Genomic DNA, 25,090 nt, shown 5'->3' on the forward strand with positions numbered 1-25,090 from the left:
TTCCTATAAAAGTGGTATTTGGGTTTCTCCTAAGGCTTTTCTGCCTCTTCAAATTAGAGAAGGCAGACTAACTAAAGGTTGGTGAGATTAACTCAAAGCACCTCTGAGCTCACATTAAGATGGCTGCTGCATGAGACTAGAGAGGAAAAACAAACCGTGTTGATGAAATCAAGTCAAGACGTGAAAGCTGCAGCCTCTGAGCTGCACCTGTGCCAAATCTCTCGTACCTCTAACCCAAAAAGGGAAACTGCAGCTCAGACAGACTTGTGCTTAAGTTTCATACATGATGAAAGCAGGAAATTAAACTTTTTACCCATTGACTAGAGGGGCTGAGTTTCCAAAAGCCAGCAGCTAATCTGGTATCAGAAGTGTCGACTTATTTTGCTGTCAGTTTGATATTCCCGTAACAGTCTGTATGAGGAAACCCATCATTTAAAGCACAGTTTCTGTTCAAGCCCAGCAGCTCGCCAGGCTTTGGGAGAATTTTTAAAATGATTTTCTTAAACAAAACAACTCTCAAGTTAGCAAAAGTATATTATTTACCTATTGTCACTTTTGTTAGGGTTGGAATGAAAGAGGTTAACCACCATCAGATGTCCTCTGGCTGGTAGAGGCTGTGTTACTTCCTCTTCATGCTGGAAATGGGAAATAACCTCTCTTCTTTTAACAGCGGGAGAGTCTCCCTAAAGTCTGCACTGATGTGGAGCCATCCCAACATACTGGTATTACTAGAGCAAGACGGGAACATACATTTGAATCCTGTAACAAGTGCATCAACCTTGACATGTCAGTTATTGAGACCTCTACATTTTTTATCTGCATGATTTTCTTTTTTCCTGAAAAACCTGATTCCTACAATCACACACATGCAGTGCACAGATAATCCACCAGGGATCAGTAATTCATGCAGAGGGTCTATTGAGTCATCCAAAATGGCTGCTGTCAGTCAGTGACCCACAAGTGACTTTTCAAGAATATCTTTGCCAGAGTAAGAAAGATTGTTACTGATACTTCAATAGGAATATTTAATGGATTAACGCAATGTAAAACTACTTACTTTTAAAATCGCCAGATATAGCAAAAGTTGATACAAGTTAAAACTCACATATGTAAATTGATATTATATTTCTTTTTTTTTTATTCAGAAGGTTCAATAAACACTGTAGTTTCAAAAAATGTGAATTTTCTGGTAATTAATTCATAGTTCAGGCTTTACAGGGGCAAGTAGTCCTGTAATGGTGCACTGCTTTCCCACACAGCTGCTTGACAATATAAGTCCTCCCACCTCATTCACTGGACTAATGTCACAATGCTTGAATTAGTAAACACGGTGTACATATACATGGACCCAAACCAGCTAATCTGAAGCAATATGGCCTATTTTTAAGATTAATTTTAAAATCGTATAATTTTAATGCAAAAAAAAAGAAATTTTACATATCTACAAACTTGATCCAAAAACTAAATATCGCCTCATTTTCCACCTAAAACTGTTGCTTTCGATAGACATTAATAGTGTTCGTATAAACTGCAACCTATTCTGAATGCCTTTGTGGTTTGACATCTGATATTTATACTTCACAGCGCACACTGAAAATTACACGTGATCAACAGGTGTAAAGGTTACATCTTCCCAGCATTAAGAAGAGACACCTCTGCAAAAATAATCCTAGGCTCACTACAGTTTTATGCAATGAGCCCAATATATACTGCAGCAAAATTAGAGAGGAAACACTGGGAGGACACAGAGGTCCTGCTACAGTGACACATTTTTATAAGCAAACACCCCACAAAATCACACCTACGTGTATGTTTATGGCTAACAGCTTCCATCTTCAAAGCCATTTTCTAATGTTTGCACACAGAGTGCAGTGTACATATAGACTCTAAAGCCAATGAAGGTGGCCTTCTCAAACGTGTCTTCTTATGTGAACGCAAAGCAAGCCAAAATCCCACGGAGAGACAGCAACACAAACACGCAAACAAAAAGATGAGAAAGCCTGCGCTGTCGCTGCTCCACTCTCCACCTCTTGTCAACTCAACAGCTGACACCTCAGCAATCACGCTGCAACAGCAACACTGACACCAAAACTGCTTTGATCAACAGAAATATAAGTGCGTAAGCACAGCGGCGTTCTCAGCGGCAACGGAGAAGACTGTGTGTCCTATATATCCTGAATGCTCACCAAAAAAACAAAGCGAACGGGAAATAACCATAAATCCAGCAAAGAATAAAAGCAGTAAAAACAGGAAGGAGACGATTTTTACTCCAATGACCTGTAGTTTTTTATGAATTAATATTCAACCATCAAACTAGACAACAGCTGCTGCTGAATTTCTGAATCAATTTGATCGATAAAATGTCAAAAATGAATATCCTGTGAAACAAAGAAAAGCCTTACAGCTGAGCAGCTGAATATGCTCCATGTTAACCAACTGATGAACAAATTGTTTCAGCTCTACATCTACTAGGATATGAAATACAAAACATTTCAGCTGCTACTGCCTGGGACACAAATGAGGGACACAAAATCACACTTTAAGCACCGTTTGATTAAAAACTACTATCGCCAAATGTCCTCATCAAGTATGGATGCTGCACGAAGATATTCATGGCTTTTTTTCTTGTCCATGTTTATTCTCTGTTCATTCCTGTAGCGCTCATTTCTGCTCCTGAAGGGTCCAATCACTGCAAAATTAGGATCCTTACCTTACAATATAATGCGCCTTGACACCAATGTTGTTGTGATTTAGCGCTATATAAATAAATTGAATTTAACTGATTGCATCTGGAGAGAGTTACTACTGCTTAAGCTGATCAAAAAAGCCCCTTAATGTTAAAAAGTGTCTTTGGTGACAACCTTCAATCCTAAACCCTAAATATATATATTTGAAAGTATTTTTACTCACTTCTATTACACAAGGTCGAACCAGGAAATATTTTGCACATTTATCAACCATTCGATGAGTCATTTTTGCATTTTTTAAATTTTTTGTTTTTTCATCAGTCCGTTAAAACGATGACTACCACGGTTGGTATGCTAGTGGAAAATCCCCTTGCTTTTATTTTGATCTTCGATATAACTTAGTCTCCTCCTCCAGATGAATTCCAGTTTTGGACTACACCTGGTGATGACAATTCTTCTTTTGCTCTGACGAGCCAGGGAAGGGTCGCTCTTACCAGAAACGTCTGGAGGTGGCTAGCTGCTTCACGTGATACCACACCAAGCTCCCCAAGGTTTCAAAGTAGCACAAAAAAATAGCAGCTGCGGTCCAAGAGTGTGGAATTACAGTGTGCCTGTGTGACGAGAGGAAGTTCATTAAATTCCTCAATTATATTTGTCACAAAGCACTTGGAGATTAAGACACAAACACTGCTACTGCCAGGAATAGAATCCAAATCTGTGCAAAACTGTCACAGAATCGCTATAGGCTGAGTCGCTATCACGGCATGATTCAATAACAGCAGCAAAAACACATATTCAAATAAAATGCTTGCAGAGTATGACTTTCAGATAGTGCTGACACCCTGCCAAGAACCACTGTGGAGTGCTAATGTGGTTATTGTCACAGCTTCAGTACAAACGTGTTGCTTCTTGCCTACAGCCCATCAAAACCCGTGCGATCTTCTCACGCAGCAAGCCACCTCAATTACGGCAGCGTCACCTCCGGCTCCATCGGCCCTTCATCCTTCCAGTCTGGGAGTAATTCATGAGGGCTGTGTGGCCTCCATTAGCACTCCTCCGCAGGGACGGGACAGACTCTAAAGCACAGCATTCAGGGAGCACACAGGGGCCCCGCACTTTACCCTAACAGCTTCATCAACCCTCCATCCCTAGAGCCTCACACATACACACACAATCTCTGGAGGGCCCAATTAGCAGCCATCACCTGTAATTCAATAACAACACTCCCTTTCTTTCAGCCACTCCAGCTCTCTCTTTCTCTCGACTGTGAATTTGCTTGCATAATTTAAAAAGAACGGCGCTTAATGTTCTCCTGCATCAACAAACTAATCTAAATCTACAATGACAGTCTAATAGATTTGAATAGACTTTCAGATCGTGTGTGCAAGCGAGGTGCGTTCCACCTTCTGGTGTTCGCTTTCACAAGCTTCATACATCATCCTGCTGGCTCCACGGACAGCAAATCAAGCCCACGGGATACAGAACAGATGAGAGACAGAGTTCACAATCCACGTCTCTAATCAAATCCTCTGTTCTCTCCTAACTTATTCAACTTCTATGCCTCCTATGTGGCAAGTGAAGGAAGGGAGTGAACCCCACAACAAAGAGTAGCTTAACCACAAAAACTACAGGCAACAGAACCAATGAAAGATGTGTCCTGCAAGCAACTTCTTTTGTCCCAACAACAGATCAAAAGACACAAAAAGAGACATTTTCATTCTGGATTTGAGAAGTCTAAACTGTCAAATGCATTTTTGTTACAAAAAGAAAACAAACATGAGTCTTTTAGTTTCCAATTAACTTTCTGTTGATCGAGCAGACATGTGTTATATCAATAAACCTAAAAACACCCATTTCTACAAGAAGACTCAAAATTATGAGTCAACACAGCAAGTGTTCAAGCAGCAGTGTGAAAGGTGAGAATAAATCGCTCAGCTTTGCCTCCAATCTCTTCTCCAATCTTTCTTCCAGTCCCAGCAGCAGCACAGCAGGACTGCTGGGACACTCCTCTGAGTCTCAGGAGTGTCTTTAATGAGTCGGGCCATTCCTAACCCACCTGTCCACTGCTCTTGATTTATGTCTCCTGAGACCAGAAGCGCTGCCAGGACGTCGCCCTCCTACTCCTACAGTTATTTTTTTTTATATTGTTTTCTTTTTTTGGTTTGGATGGAAGTGGCTTACTATGAAGAATGAAAACAGAAATGGAATTAATCACAGTGACGTCAAACAGAAAGTAAAAAAATACTCACATTTGCTCTCAAATAAGCAAAGAAACACAAAGGGAAGCACATTTCAGATGCAAGAAGTAAAGAATATGGTGTCTGAAAGGTTACTGTCAGACAGAACTAAAAACTTTAAAGTCGTTTATTTTGCAGAATATATATTTTTCCACTTCTGGAGCGGAGATACATAATGCAAATCTGGCAATACAAAACCTGATTCATTGGTGTATGTCTAATGTTTAGTCAGCTGACCAGCTCATTACTCAAACAGTCACTACAGCTCAGCTTGCTGCTATGACTCAGTGGTAGTAAGAGTAGAAAAACTCTTTAGTTCTGTATTGTGTCAAATGTGGAGATCAGAAGTGAACTTAGGTTTTATTCTTTTAATGATTCCACTGCTGTGCACATGACTGCACTTTAGTTTATTCATTTCCACTTTTACTCTGCTCTCAGCTTTGCGTGCATTTTTTGCACCAGCCTCCCCACACCTGTCGCTTTTTGGTTTACCTTTGAGAAGTGTCCCAATTTTAAACAGTAAATCAAAGCGAGTATAGCCTATCACAGGCAGGTGGCACTCCACTTCAGTGACCAGCACACGCAAAAATTACAAATCAGCTTAATCTCTACTGTACGGCGCCCTCGCCCTCGGATCGGCACTTTGCCTGGAGGCGGCGTTCACTGATTTCCTCTGTTCTCCTTTTCCGCCGGCAGAAGAAGAAAAGAGAATGGAGGATGGCAGGGTATGCAAATTGTACCACCGCCAAAGAAGAAGGAGAGGAGTTTCCCACCGGCTGAGTGCGAAACGAGTGCTCCCCCTCTCCCAGGACTTTGAATGGGACTCTTTCTTTTGAACACACTTGCCTGCACGCGCGCGCACACACACACACACACACACAAAATCTCACCAAAGAGTTAATGCATTCAATATCTGAGTGCATTAAAGCGCTCTTATAAATGAACACGTATGCATTCTTTTAAGGCGGTGGTCAGCAGCAGAAGATCGGCCTCCCTCCCACCGTACAGATTAAAGTCTTAGCTGCTAGGGGAACCTCTCGAATGCATGAATATTCAGGTGGCAGAAAGGGAACAAAAAAAGGCAACAGCAAAGCGTGTTAATTGTGAAAACGGGTTAGACCACCTGTAAGACGTTTGGCAGTTCCTCCGAGATTTTATGCACTGGTGGCGCTGGAGGTAATTTTCAGTTCTGGTTCCACATTTGGCTTTGTTTAGAGCGTAGGTGGCAGAGAGCAAACTTTGTATTCAAAACATCGATTTTTAACGGCGCTGTAAAGTCAGAAGGATTTGGCCTAACGATAATCTTATTTTAATATGACACGGCAGAAAATGAGCTTTCTGGTGCCTCTCAAAACATTTTGTTTTCTGGGAAGAATAATGACTACAGTCTTGCTTTCTTTCAGCAGCATGAAGCACAGGATGACTGAAAGGAATATAGAATCTGCTAAAGTAAATGCAGCTTTTACAGTAGCAACTAACAGAACAAAGGTATTATTTAGTGCTAATGCAGAAAAGCCGTGGTGATGATGATGGACACCTACAAAACAACATGTTTTAATGGACAAAGACGTCATCACATTTTAAAGCGAGCTCTTTCAAAATGACATTAGTAAACAGGCACAGTTTAGTTTTCACAGCCTTTTATTTGACTACTTCCTTGTAATCTTCATGCAGAACAGAAAGAAATTAACACCGAAACTCTGAGCATCCTCATTCTGGTCACCGCTGCGCAGTTTCTCTCAGCATACGGCATCTTGTACTGTACCTTCTGCTATAACACAGCTTGAGGGCTGCTCCACTGACCTCTGACCTCGCCGTGAAGGACACAGAATTTGCCTGCATCTTTTTTTTTTTATCTTTATTTAGACAACTCTGCTCTTTGCAGCCTGAATGACACAATTAGTTGCTCTCAGTTTCATGTTAAATCAGAGGGCGCCGCACCATTTCCTTTTCACCTTGACTAAAAATAAGTCTCACGTTGAGTGTTCACGAGCTGCAGGGGCAAAGCGCTCACACCTGCATGACAACAGGCACGGCTGGGCTGGGTCATGTTTTTAGTCATCTGTCAAGCCAGCACAGCTAATAAGTTGATTGTGATTGTTGCTGCTATATTGGGTTTACCTCAGAGCCTTCACACATGTACAGTAAGGCAACATGAATGCGACGCATCAAAAGAAGCTGCTACAAAAGAAAATGTTTCTTATGTTGGTCACACACAAATGTAGAGGATGAGGTAATAACGTCCGCTGAAAGGTGGAGAAGCTGCTCTGCTTTTCGATAAGGTCGTGGTGCACTACTTCAACAGATTTCTGTGTTGACTTTACAAATCTAAGTGGAGCACATGAGTCACTGCTGGATATCTATCAAAAAGGACTCATGTTTTATTAACCTGATCACGGATAGACAGCATTAAAAACTATCAGCTTTCCAATACTTTCCCTGTTTGGGCCATTCGTTCAAATATAGTATCTGATCAGCTTTTTAATGTGCATAAAACATGAATACAACCAAAGCAATAATTGTAACAGTGACTTGAAATGAAGAAAACTGACAGTATAGCTATCAAATCCCTGACTGTGTTACCTTTTTTGTTGTTGTTTGATTGTTTTATATTTACCAATTCATAGAAAGAGCTACGTTCAGCAGCTCTCTTGTTCAGAAAGGTTCACCAAAGATGGAAACCCCACATGATTTGGCAGCTTTTAGTCCCGACGTCCTTCATGATGTGATTTGTGTCCCCTCCTGCTGACTGTGATAAACTCATCGACGTATTCACATTTAACTTTGATGTTTACATTTGTTACCAACAGATACACCATACAAACTTCAACCTAATGAACTGTCTGACTCTTTTATCTGATTTAAAGCTAGCACTACAGAAACACTGTACAATTCAGAAAGCTTAAAAGCTTAAACAGCCATTCAAATCTAATGCACACGCCTCGATTAAGCCACACTGAGTCGGCTGCCTTCACTTTCCGTGCCTGATCTGTCAAGGTGCCTTTATCAGCACACGTCATCTAATTGAAGCAACAGCATTCAGCGGGAACCGCTGATGTTCCCTCACAGGCACTTTGTTAATGCATGTAAATCCAAACAAGCAAGTCTGTGTTGTCATGCAAAGCCTGGAGGAAAGTAGCAGCTTCCCACCTTGATGCTAACATCCCCACAATACACAATGCACACACACGCAGAGCTCAATTAGTCACAGCAGCAGCATCAGTTAGCCCTGATGCACCTCCCCCTCTGGACCATAAAAAGCGATAGGGAGGGGCTAAAGCTGAGCGGCTAAAGACATCCTGTAGTGCTTTGTCATTCCATAGCCCCATTTGTGCAAAGGAAACACACACACACACACACACACACACACACACACAGCTTCAGGCTTTTTAGCACAAGGAGAAAGTAACTTCAATGATCACTGGCCATAGATCAATTAACAGCTAATGTTGACCACAACCACTTCTAATACCAGTCAGACCACTTCCCTCTGAAGCGCTCATCTCCCTCACAAACAGCAGAGGCGGCTGTGCGAGTAAGTGTTCACATAACACTCAAGTAATATTAAAAATAATAGCCTTACATGCAACAACTGCATTGGCTAGAGCATGTGCAGATAAAAATACAGGGTTGCATTACAGAAACAACTTGGATTTTGTGTAATTCCATTTGCTAAATGCAATTATAAGCCATTATAACGTCAATCATTTGATACCCAGCTAATCTAATGAGTGGAACAGCCAGTGTTAGCTTGCAAATAAATGTTCAGCATTACCTCTGAGGCCTCACATGACTCTGTGGGACTGTGTGAAAGACAGCTGCAACTGGAGCACCTGAGGGTGACCTCAAGAATATAGTTCAGACATAAAGATAAAAGAGACCTATTAAACAGGCTGCCACTTTTATATGCAACCCATCTTCCTGTAACGAAAGTATGTGTGCAGCTTTTCTGTGTTGCTTTGCACCAAAAATACAGTCCTGCACAGTGAAATATCAAGCAGTGATTTCAGATAATAAGCTCAATTAAATAGCAGCTATGGTCCTTTCACAATCAGGCGAAGCTTGGTGGTACAACATGCAAGACATTAACAGTGCAATACGGCAACTAGAGAGGAGTGCTCATAAATACGAGGGAGAAGGAAAATGCCATTCATCCACACATCAAACAACAGCAGCCTGATCAAAGAGGCCCAGCATTCACTGATTCACACCAAGAAATGTCTGTTTTGTTGACCTGATATTAAAGAGCAGTCACTGAGAAGAGTCACTGAAAGCTGTCTGTCACTGCAGCAGCATTGATTCTACTGGCAATGCTGCATGTCATTTCTCCAAATGCACATCTGCCAGTTAAATATTGATTATGACTAAGAATATTTGCATTAGCACAACATCAATTCTAGAGGTACAGCTGAAATCAAAATGGCAACCTAAACAAAAACAACCCCATCAGCAATCACTCCGAGAACAACTCTCACTTCCAGAGTACAGACGGTGGTGACGGCAGAGTCCTGGCTCGCTTTTACGTACAGTATGAGTATCCAAGCCTGGGAGTAGGCCGCTGTGTTTATCCTGTCAAGGTATGTTAACACCAGGCTGCATTCCTGTAGTCCCTAAATTGCAGTGTTAGATTACAGCCCAGCTGAGAGTGCAGCACTTTAAAGGCGCTGGATGATGAAGCCGTGACCAAAGCAGCGGCAGCAACAGGCAGGGCACATGGAGGGCACACACCTGCCATTTACAGTTGTACTGCAGACAGTTAGCATGGCAAAAACAACTTCACACTTTAGCTTGAGCTCTTTTTCCTGCCAGACATCTGTATTATATACTTAAAAAATAGTATATTTGTTTTATGTGCACTAAATGTACAGATTAACTTCATCTTGGAAAAAAATGAGGGTTACTGGAGGTCTTTGCTTGGCTTTTGCATCGACATGTTCACAGGAAAATCATTTATGTTGAGAGCCAGAGGAAGGCAAGCTCTCTGCCAGCTATCATTAAAACCAGACAGGTTGGGTTTAGTTTGTTTAGATAGGCGAGAACAATGCTATTTGAAGTTGGGTGGCACAATATCACAGCACAGAGACAAGTGGAAATGAGACCCAGTGCTCTTTCAAGCAAACTGCCATGTGGCTTGTTATTAATGGATGAAGGCACAACTCCAGAAAATGACAAAAACCAGACGTGAAGATGTTAAACCTGACATTCTGTGCTGCTCATACATAAATAATATGAGTCAAAGACAAATCAAATTATGTAGTTTTTTTATCTTTTGGTTCCTAACTAGCTCCAGAGGAGGCACTGCAGCAAAGACCACAGTCAATGATTAGCTTAAATTACAAGGTCTGGAAGCAGATCGCTATCATCGCCAACTTGACTTCTATCAGTGACAGATTACCTGCTCCATCTGATAACGATCTGCTAATGTTTTTGTTAAGCGCTCTGGTTCAGTAAAACCTAATTGTCCAAAGTATAGAAATGCAAAAAATCAAACTGGAGATTTTGAGCAAGAGGAAGACAAATGAAGTCATAAATGGGCCCTTAGAACATAAACAAAGCAGATATTAGGCTAATAATGTACAATACAGCTATCAGTGATTTCAGTCATTCTTCTAACGTGTAACTGTAAAATGTGCTATGATTCATTATAAAAACTTAATTAAAGGGAACAAGGCAGACTGGACCCACGCAAATGTGAGTTCTTAGGAGCAGAGCTATAAACAATTACCTGATTGTTCTACAGACAGAAGATTAATTGAAGAACCATTCTCATATTCTTTTAGTTGATTAGGTAATATTATTAATAAAAAAGTAAACAGCCTCTATTTCCAGCATCTGAAATGACTGCTTTTGCTTTTTAAGCTTAATCTAGGTTCTCTCTCTACTGTTTGTGGAGCACAGCAATAGGGCTGCAGTAGTATAGAGACTGTGTGCTTTACCAAAAATTGACAGATTGTTATTATTTTTAAGCATTTGCTGATCTACAGCGTTTAAAAAAAAATTAACAAGCTGGTGATGGGATTGGAAAGCTGTAGCAAATTGTTTAATGTGTCAGAAACACACACAAACTTACAGCTTACTGCTTTTCTGGCAGTTTATTGCAAAACAGAGACATCAAACTTGTGGCAGTGGAGCTTTGGTACACCTGAGTCACACACAATGCTCTGTCCTACTCTGATTCTGCACTAGAATCAGACTAAGTGATAACAAAGCAGTTGCACGGATGCTAAAAATCTACTTGTCTTCCCAAACATAAAGTAGACCGGGACTTAATAAAGCAATCAGAACCCAATCGATCAAATAAATACAGCTGATGATGTAAGTGACATCTAATGGACATTCATACCAGACAGAATCTGACAGGTGTATCATCTCCTTGCTTCCTCAAAAACCTGTACATACATATTTGACCGATCAAAAACGTGCTTCTGTTTTCATTCTTACCTGATGCAATAACTGTAGAAGGCCACATATATTTCTGATATGTACACAACATAAAAAAAAACATAAACCACTGCAATTCTACAAAGTCAGCAACTTGAAAATGTTATCTGGGGATTAGTGAAATTATAATAAACATCTTTGGTAAATATGTGATAGTTTATAGGGAAAATATACAAGCATTTAATCACAAAATGAATCAGCATATACCTAATTAAGATGTCATCCTCCTTAATGAGTAAAATCTAAAAGGTGAAATCTAGCTAAAATTACCTAAGCAACCTGAGTTATCACCTGCAAGACCAAGGATGAGGAAGTAATCCAGCTTTATTTAATTATAAAGGGTCCATTTATATGAGTATCAGGTAAGGTGAGCATTTTAACGTGACAAAGAAAGAAGCTTTTCAGGGACTTTAGTTGATTAAATCAGCAGCTGGTTGCCACATCACGGTGACGACGACTGGTTGGAGGTCATGGTACATTAGCACAGGCTAATATTTGGTACATCAGCTCTTTTAAAAATCGAAGAGGTAGCTGAGGACAAACATCGTGTGTGTCACCTGGATCAAAAGGTAACAGGAAACGAAAAAGAAAACACGCACGTGTAAAGAGGAAGGGTGGAAACGAACCGAAAGGCAGAAGGCGGATGAGTTTCACCTGCAGCACATGAAAGCGCTGCGCACTGAATCACAACACCTTTTGCCATCTTGATTGTGCGCCCCATTACACGGACCGGGATGCGCTCCTTTCCCGTTACAGGCTCGTTTCACCTCAAATTTTAGAGGATGTACAGAAATGAGGAGCTAAGAAGCATTCCCATCAAGAAACCGTGGCTTAAACGCCGAGATCGCCACGAGAAAATCGGTGAAAATACACCTTTATAGGTGTTGCATCACCTTGCGTACCTGGCTGTCTCCGGTCCAGAAAAAAAGCAGCAACCCCGCCTTCACTGCAGTAATGGTACTGACCGCCATTCCCTTCCGCACACTGCTCGGGAAATTGTATAACGAACTATCAGCACAATGGATGGACACGGGAGGTTTGACGGTGAGCCACATAATCAACACTGTTATCGCACATGGTGAGGAATAGGGGAAGAATAGCCACCTTATGCCCCGCTCATTTTCCAGAGCAGACACACACACGGAGAGCTGTGGGGGTGCACTCGAACAAACGAGGCAACCGGTCCCACAAAAAATACATAAAAGGGGGATAAATCATGTTCAAGTGGGTCAGAAAAACGTGTCGATGACATAAACACCGCCAGAATAAAGAGGGGTTGTTTAAAAAAGGGGAGACGAGCAACCATTCGAAGCTGGCACGGTGCACACGGTGAGAAGTACCAGAAATAAATATTTAAATAATCACGTCTACCTGCACAAGTTGACATTTGGAGCGGTTTTTCTGGCTCCTCACGACACGCAGAGCTTTTAGGAAACGGCGAGCAGATCCTGTTCCGTGAACGGTCGAGAGCCGCAGGTGTTATTTGTGTTTATTTATAGGCCATTGGTCAGCCCCGTTATCCGCGTTCAGGTAAACATGATGATGATGATGGTGATGATGATGATGGCTCCCGTGTAGACGCGCAGAGTCACCGTCGTGTCGTCAGCAGGAGGGGGAAAAAAGGTGCTTTCCAGCCCCTCGGCTCACAGACACACCATGCCTCATAACGGTACCCAAAAATATATATATTTATGGGTTTACTTTTTTTATTGGTGGATGCAACGAAAGAGGGGGAGAGTACAGGTAAGGAACTGGCCAATGAGGGAGTCCGGATGTAGGTGGGTGTAATAACGTTAAATTTAGACAGTCCTTTGGAGCGAAACTCTATTTACACTTTCTTTACTTCGTAAAAAGAATGAGATCGTTTTCATAATGAGATATGTGAGATAAATCCCCGCGATCCTGTATAAACACCACTAAGCAGCTAACCGGTAATTACGTATTATTTCCTTTTAATACATAAAAAGCAGCAAAAACAATATATATTTCCAGCATTGTGGCGTGTAAACAAACCCGAATTTACCAGTAAAAGAAGCAAAAGTCGAAAACGTGTAATTGAAGCAATCTGCGAGGGAATCGAGAAAAAGCACGCCGAATAAGGAGAAAATGCTAAATGAATAAAGGTACGCTGGTTCAAACGGAGACAAAATGCATGCACGCGTGAAAATAAACTCGCGAAACCTACCTACTTCTGCAGAGTAAACAATACAATATACATGCTTACCTTAAGTAAGACAGCATGTGTACTTGCAGTTGGAGCAGGGAGGGGTAAAGTGGACTTGAAATAAACATCCCATGTCTTTGCCATCACCGGAGCAGCACAAAAATAAATAAATAAATAAATAAATAAGTCCCATGAATCCACCACAACAGCGTGATCCACCATCCGGCCATCAAAACAACACCCATAAAGTAAAGTTATCTTCAACAGAGAGCGCGACCACCAGCTCCGTCAGGGGGGCCGAGCAAGCAGCAAGTTAGCATGAAACTAACTAACACCGCAACAACCTCGCCCTAAAAGCTCACACTCTCAACTACAAGCTGCGCTCAGCGGGCCACGTTGTTATGCGAAAGCCCCGCAACCTGCCGCCAAGTGCTGCCGTCGTTACAAAACTGACCAAAAAAAAAGAAAAGTGGAAAAAACAAAGAGCAAAGTGTAAAATGCAAACAAGTCTAAAAGCGCTCTTTGGGTTATTCTAGCAGGCAGATAACGGTTCACTCAGACGGGTTTGCCCCATGCACCGCTAGGCGGAGAGAGAGAAGCCAGCCAGGTATAACGGTACACCACCACACTGGGATATGAACGCACTAATACGGACCAAAACTCCCTGAAATGTGCTCCAACTAACTTCCAAAAGTCCCCAGAAGAGGTGGACAGCTCATCGACAGCCCGCCTGGCTCGACCAGCAGCGGTTACGGCGGAGTTTGGACTTACCGCTGCTCCTCCTCGGGTTCGCCTGTTTTCTGCGCTTACACCTGGGGCCATCCGCCATGATCCTCTCGCTGAGTCTGAAACGCAGCGGCTCGCAAGTCACCTCCCTCCCTCCTCCTCCTCCTGTCTCTCCCGCCTCCCCCCACCTCCTCTCTTCCTCACCCCTCCCATCCACTTTACGACATCACCTTCTTTCTCGCAGAAACACCTGGTTTGCGACAGACTGCCCGCTTTTACGGCATCACCTTCTCAAACACCTCAGCACATGGCCCCTCCTACTGGCCGCACATGGGCGAGCTGGGAGCTCAGCTGCTGCTGCTGCTAACACTGCTGCTGTGTCAGAGTGGGTCCTGCTCGCACGCTGGCTGTGCCACCCACCTGACTGCTGAGTGGGAGATTGAAAAGTGTAGCAGTAAGGTGTTTCTCTGCAGGTGGAAAAGTAGAAACGTGGCGACACAGAAGAGCTAAGGGGGGTGTCAATAAGTCACTGATAAGAAGTGCTGGAGGAACACTGGGAAACATACAAGTCAAAGCCATGAACTAATTGATTAATTAAGAAGTCAGCTGGGTTTCCGTTTTCACACTTTATCAGCAAAGTGGCAAATTTATTGTTGCTTAGTTACAATTAATAGTTACACTGGAGTAGGTGATAATGGAAATACTCAAGTTCAAATTAGTACTCAAAGTTCCTGAATATTTCAAATTCAACTTTAGTAGTCAGTGTTATCAGAGACACACAGAAGCCATAATTTACTGTATATTACATTGTTGTGTCATCATAAATAGACAGTGTTGTTGAGGTGAAGCTAATTTACCTTTTTAATTTTAACTGTAACAGTATAACTTGCATGGTGTGTTTTTAAAGCGTGTTCTTAAAGTCCTTAAATAAATGTGATGTGGTTGAAGTGTGATGTATAAAGTAGCCGAGTGGTAAATATTGTACTTTTTAGCTCATTGCATGTGCTTGATACCTGTACTTACACTGCAGATTTAGATAATAAAGCAAACTATAGTCTAATCAATAAATGAAGCATGTTGTAAGTGCATGTGTTATATGTTAGAATATAGTAGACTGAGACTTTTTCAGTAATGTCATTTGCATGTGCATATTTATACATAAACAGTAATGTGCTGTGGGATGATGGGAAATAAGTGCAATAAAACATTGAAATATCTGCAAACATACATGGAAATACAGTATATAAGATGAAAATTGAGTTTTTACAATTCTAACAAGCACCTTTATTCTTCAGTGGTGCCTGAACTTTCTCAGCTAAGCTTTCTTGTAATTTCCTAAAATGGTTTTTAAAATCAGTTCTTCAGGGTTCTTGAAGGACATCCAGAGTTCTTCTCTGTCGGCTGCCTTTTGTTTCATTCTGTGCTTCTGTAATGTTGAGATTCAGGATAGTGTTCCACTGTGTGTTTTTCTATCCAGGTATACTTTTAGTGCATTGGCAGTGTGTTTGGGATTATTTTCATGCTGAAATTGCTGTTTTATGGTATTGCAGAGCATTTCTCATGATGCTTCAGAGAAAAGTAGATGGATCAAATGAAGGACCAGATTTAACTCTGAGGTTCCATGTGAGGTCTTTGCTGTATTTTTCATCTTTTTTCAGATTTTCAAATGAAGACAACTTTCAGATACTGTTCATCTGCTTTGGGTAGTTGTTTAGACTTTCAATTTTTCTATGTCTTCCAGTTGTGCAATTTCTAATGATTTTTTTAAGGACAAACTTCTTACCATGTCGGGATATGCCAATTTTTCCATTGATAGCTCTCTGGAAATCACCTTGTTGCTGTAGGTATACTATTTTATGTCTGCCAAACTGTGTTATCGTTGACATATCTTTACATTCAACTACATGAAACGGGGACAAGTCTGATAATAAAAAAATTGCTAAAGATAGAATTTAAAATTGGCTATTTGCTATATTTTCTGTTATTTGTAGACACTACACTGATTCATCCCACAGGTTAAGTGCTTTACATACAAAAACAGAGATTCCTCTGAAAACAGTCAGGTGCAAGAACTAAACTAAAAATGAATGAAAAGGCAGCCGATGAGGAAAGAAAAACTATTCTAGTGAGCTTTTGTTCAAGACCACCTAAAAATAGAAGGATAGAAAAGACTGGCTGCATGGTAACAAAATATAAAAAATGAGGGAATATATTTTTATTTTGATATTTTGATTATTTGACTTTGGGATGAACACATAACTATTAGGCAAAGGTTTATTTATTTATTGTATTTATTTAGTACTACTACCAAGGAAAGCATAGGCCAGCAAAGTTAATCTGATCTCAGTGCCAGCCCATATCAGTGAATTAATCATCTCATACCCTTCTACACAAAGTCACAAAGGACTTGCCAATTAACCTGCTTCACCAGGCTTGCAGTTGCTATGCACCTGCAAGCCCCTTTGCAACCCACCAAGCTTCACTCCAAATGTTTAATGTAGATTTAAAATGTCCCTAACAAATAAAAATAATAATTTTTTTTCGAATATTATTCTTGAAAGACAGATGATTATCACCTAAAGGCAGCAAGCTAATACCTCATAGGAAGAAGCACTCTTGCACTTTGATTTAATCTCTTCTGATTTTCTTGCTCCTGTCAGCCTATGACAAGTGCATGAAGAGAGGAGAAGGGAGGACACTCATGGGGTTTTACTCCGTTGCATCACCTCTTGTGACCACTTCTTGTATCTTATTTATATAAACTCAAATACACTTCCATATTTATTTACACTAAAAGAAGACTCTCCTCTCACTGTCTTGTGTGTCTGTGGAAATGACAGACCCGACACCAACAGTATTTACAGTTGTACACGCTTTTTTTGCTCTGTTTTTCACCGTGCAACTTTCTAGCTGCCCTGTTTGTAGCACACACACTCTTGTCCACCTCAGGTCCCGGCACATCTTTTATAGAAGAGCCATGATCAGTTGATGGAGCTCAGGTGTGTGTCAGCCTCCTCTGACACCGCACCCTGAACCCACTGCTCCAGCCCTCCCCTGCAGCTGAGCCACAAACCACACCCCGGCACAGTGTCATAGTAATCTTCTTTCAAGACATGTAGAGTAAAATACTATGTAAACCTGACCCAAATTAATGTGCTTGTTATTTATTTATTTGATTAATTATAGCATCTTATAGTTAAAAACAACTAGTTATTAAAATCAAAACCTGTCAGCTAAGAAAAAGAAATATTATGGCTGAATGCAAGTAGAGCAAGATTTTCCTCTGCAGAGACAGAAGTTCATAGACAGTTTGCAGCAGGTCAGAGGAATGACCTTTAAGGTCCACTCGAGCTATTCTTGTACCTGGTGACGATCAGGTTTCCAGTTCATACATACCAGGTGCTGCTGAACACCGAGACTTTCTCAACTAGTCAGGTTCCTCTGGATGTACCGACAGCGTGTGAAGAACGGTGGATCAAGTTAGACTGAAGGAGAATAACAGGGAAACAGCGATTACAAACAATATTTAAACACGAGAACAATCAGAGTTGATATGCAGTTTCAACAGACCACAGTTACTTGATAGTCTGAAGTCTTAACCTTCAGTGTTCACAGCAACATCTTCTATGTGCTATAATAAAGTAGAATCTTTGCTTGTTTGTTTGTTTTAAAGAAGGTTTCTTGTAAATTAGTTGCCTGAAGATAAGGAAAGGATTTCCATTTCCATAAACTTATTTTATTTTAATTTGGCCTGATATGTTTGTAAATGTCGAGATTTTGCCCTGAATGCAAAATACAATTCAGTACTTGACAACCCTGCAGCAGATAAAGAGGCAGGGCTATTATAGTGGTCGAGAATGACTGCGGAGTATGAAAGTCATACTTTTTCATCTGTTAAATAACTCAATTTGCTGCTATGTCTGTATTTGTTTGATGAACCACTACTTAAAGTAAAATATGAAAAGCTGTATTGTAAAGACTGTAGAAAAGCGTTCAGGTGTGCCCCGGGTCCTTGTGTAAAAATAAACCTCCTCAGATTACATAAGCAAAATTCAGTGCAATAATGAAGACTTGTGTATTAGTGGAACGTATTTAGTGTTGGAAATGTCATGTGACTACAAATCCCCTTTTAAAGTGCTCCTTTCTGTCATGCACTGCATATTTTTACTAGATGGGTGCGTAATACATTTTACTTTTTTTATTGTTTGTCAGAACGTGTAGGATTGAGTTTGCGATTGCAAATTTGTGATCAGTCTTTGTATCATTTCCTTTTGTTCATTTTACAGACTAAATGTGTCTCAATAGCTTTAGTTTCCTGCTGAAGTGCCTTAATCTCCTCAAACTGGAAATTAAGCAACTACCAGTGAAATTGGGAGGCAATATGAGCCTTTGGACAGTGGACAGTGTGACTAGTCATAGTGGGAAAACCACACTAGCAGCATTAACAATGGATGGGGTCAATCTGAGTGTTCCAGTAAAGCATGTTAGTATAACCATGAGCTAAAAACTCAAAAGCACCTAAAGGAAAATGTAGTTTTTACATGTTTTACTGTTGTGTATCAAAATGTCTGCATTACATCAGTTTTGCTGTCATAACCCTGAACAATACATCATAATAGACTCTGTATAAAAGATGGAAGTAGCCACCATCACATCAGTTTTCTCGAGTGAAGCCTCAATTTAATGGCACTTGTCATATTGGGTTTTTGTAAAGCCAGAAGTCACTACACTTAGAGTAGATGGTAAAATGCTAAGGTATAAGATAATGGAAGCTGCATAAAGTATACAAGTGCCATAAATGGACACACACGCCTGCTAATTTTTGAAGTAACAGACCAATTGCATGCTATGTTATATCTTTCCACAAAACTGATGGTAGACATAATATTTGTCTTAGACTTCCATGCTCCAAAATGCACCAAGAGAACAGGGTAAAAAGATCCATTCCAGTGTATGTAATTAGCAGAGGTGAAGCTCGGCAGACAACAATCAGCTACAGACACCAATATCAGCATGCGCTGTATGTCAAAGAAAGTGACCATGTCTCTGATTTAAGCCTTAATATTATCCAAATGGATTTGTAATAATTAAAAAACAGTATACTTGTGCCTTTCAAACATTTTAGATTCATGGCCAAAGATAAATATTTTTTAACATCTATGGGGACAGACTACCTTACCCTTAATAAACAATCACAATAAACTGTGTGCACTGACTTTATCATCATTAATTACATGGTTCCTCCACTTTTCCTGCTATGTCAAACCAGATTATACGAATACTAAAGTGGGAGATAATCATATCGGGAGGACATGTGAATAGAGGGAGAACACAGATTGGGCTCAGCTTGGAAAGATTTTGTTTTGCACAAATGTTAGGTTTTAGCAGGTTTGTGCAAACAGACTGACCTTGGTTGCAGTTTTCAAATGGTACACAAACTTATTTACAAGTGGGGCATTTGCAGTTTAAGAGATTCACTAATCATAGGCTTGGTGTTTTAATTCCCAACCCCTACTGTTGATATGTCAAAGTGTTTTTGAGCAAGAATTCCAAGTATTACTGACAGTAGTCAGTGTCAATGAGTGTAAATAAAATGCAAGCTTCTAAGGCAAAAAGGTCATTTATTGTCCTCTTACTACTACAAAACTTACTCATCACAAGGATTACTACAGAGCAAAATGCTCAGTGGGCATATGCGTAGGAAGATTAGCAGGCAGGGGATAGCTCAGTAGGTAGAGTGGTTGCCCCATGATCGGAAGGTTGGGGGTTCGAATCCACTGAACGGCCTGAGGTACCCCTGAGCAAGGTACCGTCCCTACACACTGCTTCCCAGGCGCCTGCTTAGTGGCTGCCCACTGCTTCACTGAGTGAATGGGTCAAATGCAGAGAAAAACAAGTGATTTCCCCACCGGGATCAATAAAGTGTACATTATTATCAAGATGAAATACCCTCTGGGGGGAGAACTGCAAAGTCCAAAAAACCCTCCTAAATTTCTTCAGACCTGTGTTTAAAACTTGGGTTGTTGAGATTGAAGGAGGTGATTCTTTACCTGACATGAATTCTTAAAAGAAAGAAAGTCAGATGTGTAAGATCTGTGCCTCATATTGAAAATTTTAAGTCAGAATATCACTACTTACTGTATGACGAACTAGACACCAAGTTTTGATGGAACGCTGATCTGCTAACGAATTTGAACTCAACCTTTTAACAGTTTAAAACACCCTTTACCACATCAGCAACAGAATGTCCCACTAGCGGGATGTGAATTGGTATAGAGTTGTCTGCTATCCAGGAAGTCCTGCCCTGCTACATCATAATGTCTCTGCAGGCCACTGATGTCCTGCTGCCTGAAAAATAAAAGAGAATATGGATGCCATTATTCAATGTTAATTTGGGACTGGCATGAATATTGGGCTCAAAGGGATTTTGAGCTTTTCTTCTTCTCATCTTCATGTATATATTGCTGGAAAATCCTTCTCAGTGAACTAGTGAGCATCGTTCTTTGAAGAATATTTCACCCTTCAGGCTAAACTTCTCTTTATTCCTTCCTCAGCAGTTTCCTTTGTCAGGTTGCAGGTAGGCTAAAGGTTAACGAAGCTGTGGATCTCACTGAGATATACAAGGAATTTAAGGCCTAAACCTGTTAGCACTTATAATACTAACCATCTGTTTGCACATGGACAATTTTCTGCACTGAGGTAATAATATAGATTAGGAATATTTGCCCTTTAGCTGGTATAGTCAGGGGGAAAAGATTGTAGACTCCAGGTATGAATAAAGTCATAAGTATACTTTAAATAAAGATATTTAGAAGTTCATTTAGTCCTGATCTTTTGCTTATTCATAGTCAGATTTGGAGGTAGCAGGCAAAAAACCTAATAAACGAGAAAATGACATGTTGACCTCAACTGTAAGAGGGATTTTTTGAAGCATGTATATTTGAATCATTCAAAGATTTATTTTTTTTTAATCCTTATCAGTGTTATAGTGGGCCCTCACGGAGCGCCTCAATGTATCCACCATCTGAATCAAAACAAACTTTTTCTGTTTGACTGCTGCTTGCAAAAAGAAGGTCTGAAGGTGCATCTTCTCTGATCAGTGTGATGAGCTTAAATGTACAAATAAACTACCAGAAAGTGTGAATGAAGTGTTTAGAGAGGTCTGAAGCCTGAGCCTTTGGATCACCTGCATCCATCATTTTAACAGTAATTATATATATACCACACAACCTTACTGGTTTTAATGGTGAATAATGGAAACATGTGAAGTGAGGTTAAAAGTTGTGGAGCACTTTTGAAATGCTAATGCAAAGGTAATGTTAAAAGCTGACACCAACACAACGGGGGCTAAAATTGTGCAATAAACCTACATTGGTGCCTTTGATGCCAGATCTATTTTATTCTAATGTCACGTGTTGGTCCTCTTAGGGTTCATCTTTGAAGCAGGTCTGTTATTCACTACTTGATGTTTTATTTTAATGTGTGGTACATAGGTTAGTGTAAGAAAAGACAAAGGTTTGCCATAGCTCTGTCTTTGATATGTTAATCGACCCAAACATGTAGCATTTCCTCAGAAGAAATCAATTAACTTCGACTCTACTGTCCTCCAGTCCAGGACTGTTGAGGGGGTTTCATGCCCAAAAGATGAATAATGTAATTTTTCTGTCATGATGAGTGATGTGAGTACAAATCACTCGTCTCGATGAGTGGCTGGAGAGATGATAATGGTAAGTCCTCACACAGAGTTTATATGGCAGGAGGAGAGACAAAGATTATTCATCCTCTCTCTTGGTCACTCTTTCCATTTAGGATAAGCTGTAAAGACTACAAAGCTGCATTACATTATGAATGAAGAGTAGGGCATGAACGTGAAATAAAGGGAACTAGCTGCTGAGAAACGTTAACTTTATGACAAGGTTAATTAAAGGCTTCCTCTTGAAGCCTCGGTGGAGATATAACCTTGTAATAAATGTCTTTACTGAGCGATATGGCTGTAATGGTCGTTTTCAATGATTCATTAATCTGTTGAAGGGAACCTGGGGTATTTCTAAAGCTTCATTACTTGCTTTCCATGAAATAGAAAACATCATTTTATTGATCATTCATTGACTGAAACAGTTAAGAGTTTCAATTTTTTTCTCCCCCGCATGTCAGATTTCCTCATGTTACCTGAGATAAGGGCTTGTTTGACAAGCCAAAGTCTGAGGGGCGTTTTGGCAACAGACAGGTAAACCAGGGTCAGTTTACTGAGTGCTCTTCCAGGTGTGTGTGTGTGTGCATGTGTAGAGTTTATGTTTGTGCTATTGTATATTTTCCATCAATGTCACAACTGTTTAAACATCATCAGGAAAACAAGTAATGGGTTCAGATGCCACAATATCTTGAAACACACAAACACAGTTTATTCAAACACAAATACATAAAAATGAAGATGTTTGCATTAATTTCTCCAAGTAAAAATTGAATTTAGACCTTTAATCCACTTGTAGGTCTTTTTCCATTTTGTTTTATAGGCTGCATATTAGCAGGCTTAGCAGGTCCTGTTTTCCATTTCAACAAGATAGCTCGAATGATGTATTATACAAATGTTATTATTGGGAGCATAACTGGGAGTGTCTGATGGCCAATTCTGTCAGCCTGCCCCAGGGCAGCTGTGGCTACAACTGTAGCTTGCCTCCACCAGTGTGTGAATGTGAGAGTGAATGAATAGTGGAATTGTAAAGCGCTTTGGGTGCCTTGAAAAGTGCTATATAAATGCAATCCATTATTATTATTATTCATTATCATTTACTTATTAAAAGGCCCCAAATATTAGATAACAACAATGCCATCATTACCTGCACAACAATACAAATAAAATCTTAACATATGCTTAAATTCAGTCAGTAATGCTTTTAAAATTGAATGATTCACTGGTTTTTTGCTATTAAAGACTCTACCATCTCCTTAGTAGCTCATATAATTTACATAATTTACACTCATCTGGTCAGCAGCAGAAAATTAGTGGTTGGATGAATTAGCAAGGGTTTGGTCCTTTCAGTTCTGCAAACAATGCGTGTTAGGTGGCATTGCTCTAAAACCACTGTGCACCCACACTGAAGTAAGGCCTACCAGACACAAGCCTCTGTTTAAAATTAACATTTCTTATTAGAAAACCAATCAAGCAAACACAAATAGACACAAAATGACTCCAAAGATATTGCAAAAACAATCAGAAAGAGAAAAGAAGGCACCAAGGACTCCAAATGACCACAGAGCAGCAGGAAAAAAAACTAGTGTGAGATACAGAATAACCACAAACGATGAAAGACGCAGGCAGATCACAGGGAGATTAAAAGCTTTAAGACAAAGACACTAAACAAACCCAAATACACAGCTACATCCTTGTTGCTCATTCTCACCTTCTCTCTAGTTTCAGAGTCCAGCTTCTGTGTAGGAAGGTGGGGAATCTTTTACCAGCCCATGAGGAGGGGCCTGCTGTCTTTTAATTTGCTCATTGTACATGGACTTGTGCAGCACTGCACAAGTAGACCAGCAGAGTTCAAAGCTATAGTTGGTGATATTCAGATAATTTTCTCAGGAGTTAGGGAGCAAAAATTAAAATTATAACTAAGACTAAAGCTCCATGTCTGCAGTGAAAAGAGCTGATTGTTTGCTAACACATTAGCTAAGACCTTTAAAACTTGCTCATATTTGTTTATGCTGTGTTGGGGTTGTGCTCTTCTTGTGCTTTTCTGCCCTCTGGCAGCGAAAAATGGATCAGTGCAGCTTTGTGGTTACTCTCACACACAGCTACACACACACACACACACACACACACACACACACACACACACACACACACACACACACACACACACACACACAATACATCAACACCACAACATTCATTTCCTGTCCTCCTCACATCACACTGGTGATCAATAGACTCATGTGCACTTCAGGTGATGTGTGTGGTGATAACCTGGCCTGTTTTCTTGCTCTCAGCAGAGATAATGGTGAATCTTTAGAGCCAGTGTAATGAGTCACATGCGGAAGCGGGAGCGACTCGTGTCATTTTGCATCACTTCATTTTCTTTGGGGCCAGACAGTCTGTGTTTTTTGTGCACGTATTAGCGTGCCACTGTGTGGGCCTTTACATGTGCATTAGTTTGCGTTCATTGCATGTGTGTGTGTAAAGCAGTGCTCATCCTGAGGCTCTGCCTGCTGTTCAAGCCCATACCTGGAGGCTGACCTCATTTATTGTAGCACGCATCTCTGGACACATGGAAATCATGTGATTAAGCCCTTCTGACTCCATATGGAGCAAAAGGCTCTTGCTGAATGTCCTGCCCACCCTATTATGAAAGTGGCCATTTTGAGCTTTGTGCAGGGAAACCTAAGCTCCTCTACACTTTCTCTGTCTCTCTATAATTATCAGGTTTACCAGTTACCATTACCAATAAATAATAAAATAAAAAGCCTACATGCACAAACCATGTGTTTAGAAACATCTCTATAGAAAAACAGTCAATAGATCACAGTCAGTGGTACAAGCTGTCATTGTACAGATAAATTCTGATGTTCTGATCAATGGAAAAACATCCTGCTAGGGAGTCAGGAGAGCAACCCAGGTGATATAATAAAATGTGAGCCTTTATTTGACTGTTATTCAGAAATAAAGTAGAAACGTTAAACGTAAGAAAAGGAATCTGATCTGAAACAACCACAGACCACAAGCAGGAGTAAACGGAGACACAGGTGCGAACGGGCAACAAGTGAATGAATGAATCAAATACAGTTGAAACTACTGAAGCAAGGAAATAAAGCAGCAACAAGTAAAACTGTGGTAAGAC

The 25,090-nt window shown here is 40.4% G+C and overlaps 1 protein-coding gene across 2 annotated transcripts in view; it reads right to left on the bottom strand.

Moving 5' to 3' along the window:
• The window catches only part of LOC102292734 (zinc finger E-box-binding homeobox 1), a 75,646-nt gene extending 61,218 nt beyond the window's left edge, over positions 1–14,428 (bottom strand). The window contains exon 1 of one of the 2 annotated variants that reach the window (XM_005918045.3): positions 14,301–14,428. In XM_005918045.3, coding sequence (XP_005918107.1) covers positions 14,301–14,358 — 58 coding nt within the window. In that variant the 5' untranslated portion in view covers positions 14,359–14,428. Of the gene's footprint in view, positions 1–12,736; positions 13,584–14,300 lie in introns of those variants that run through there. The other variant, XM_005918046.3, reaches the window with a different exon arrangement.
• Positions 14,429–25,090: the final 10,662 nt, after the last annotated feature.

Source organism: Haplochromis burtoni, unplaced genomic scaffold (genome assembly GCF_018398535.1).
Source record: "Haplochromis burtoni strain Fernald_Lab_line unplaced genomic scaffold, NCSU_Asbu1 Contig_27, whole genome shotgun sequence".
NCBI lineage: Eukaryota > Metazoa > Chordata > Actinopteri > Cichliformes > Cichlidae > Haplochromis > Haplochromis burtoni.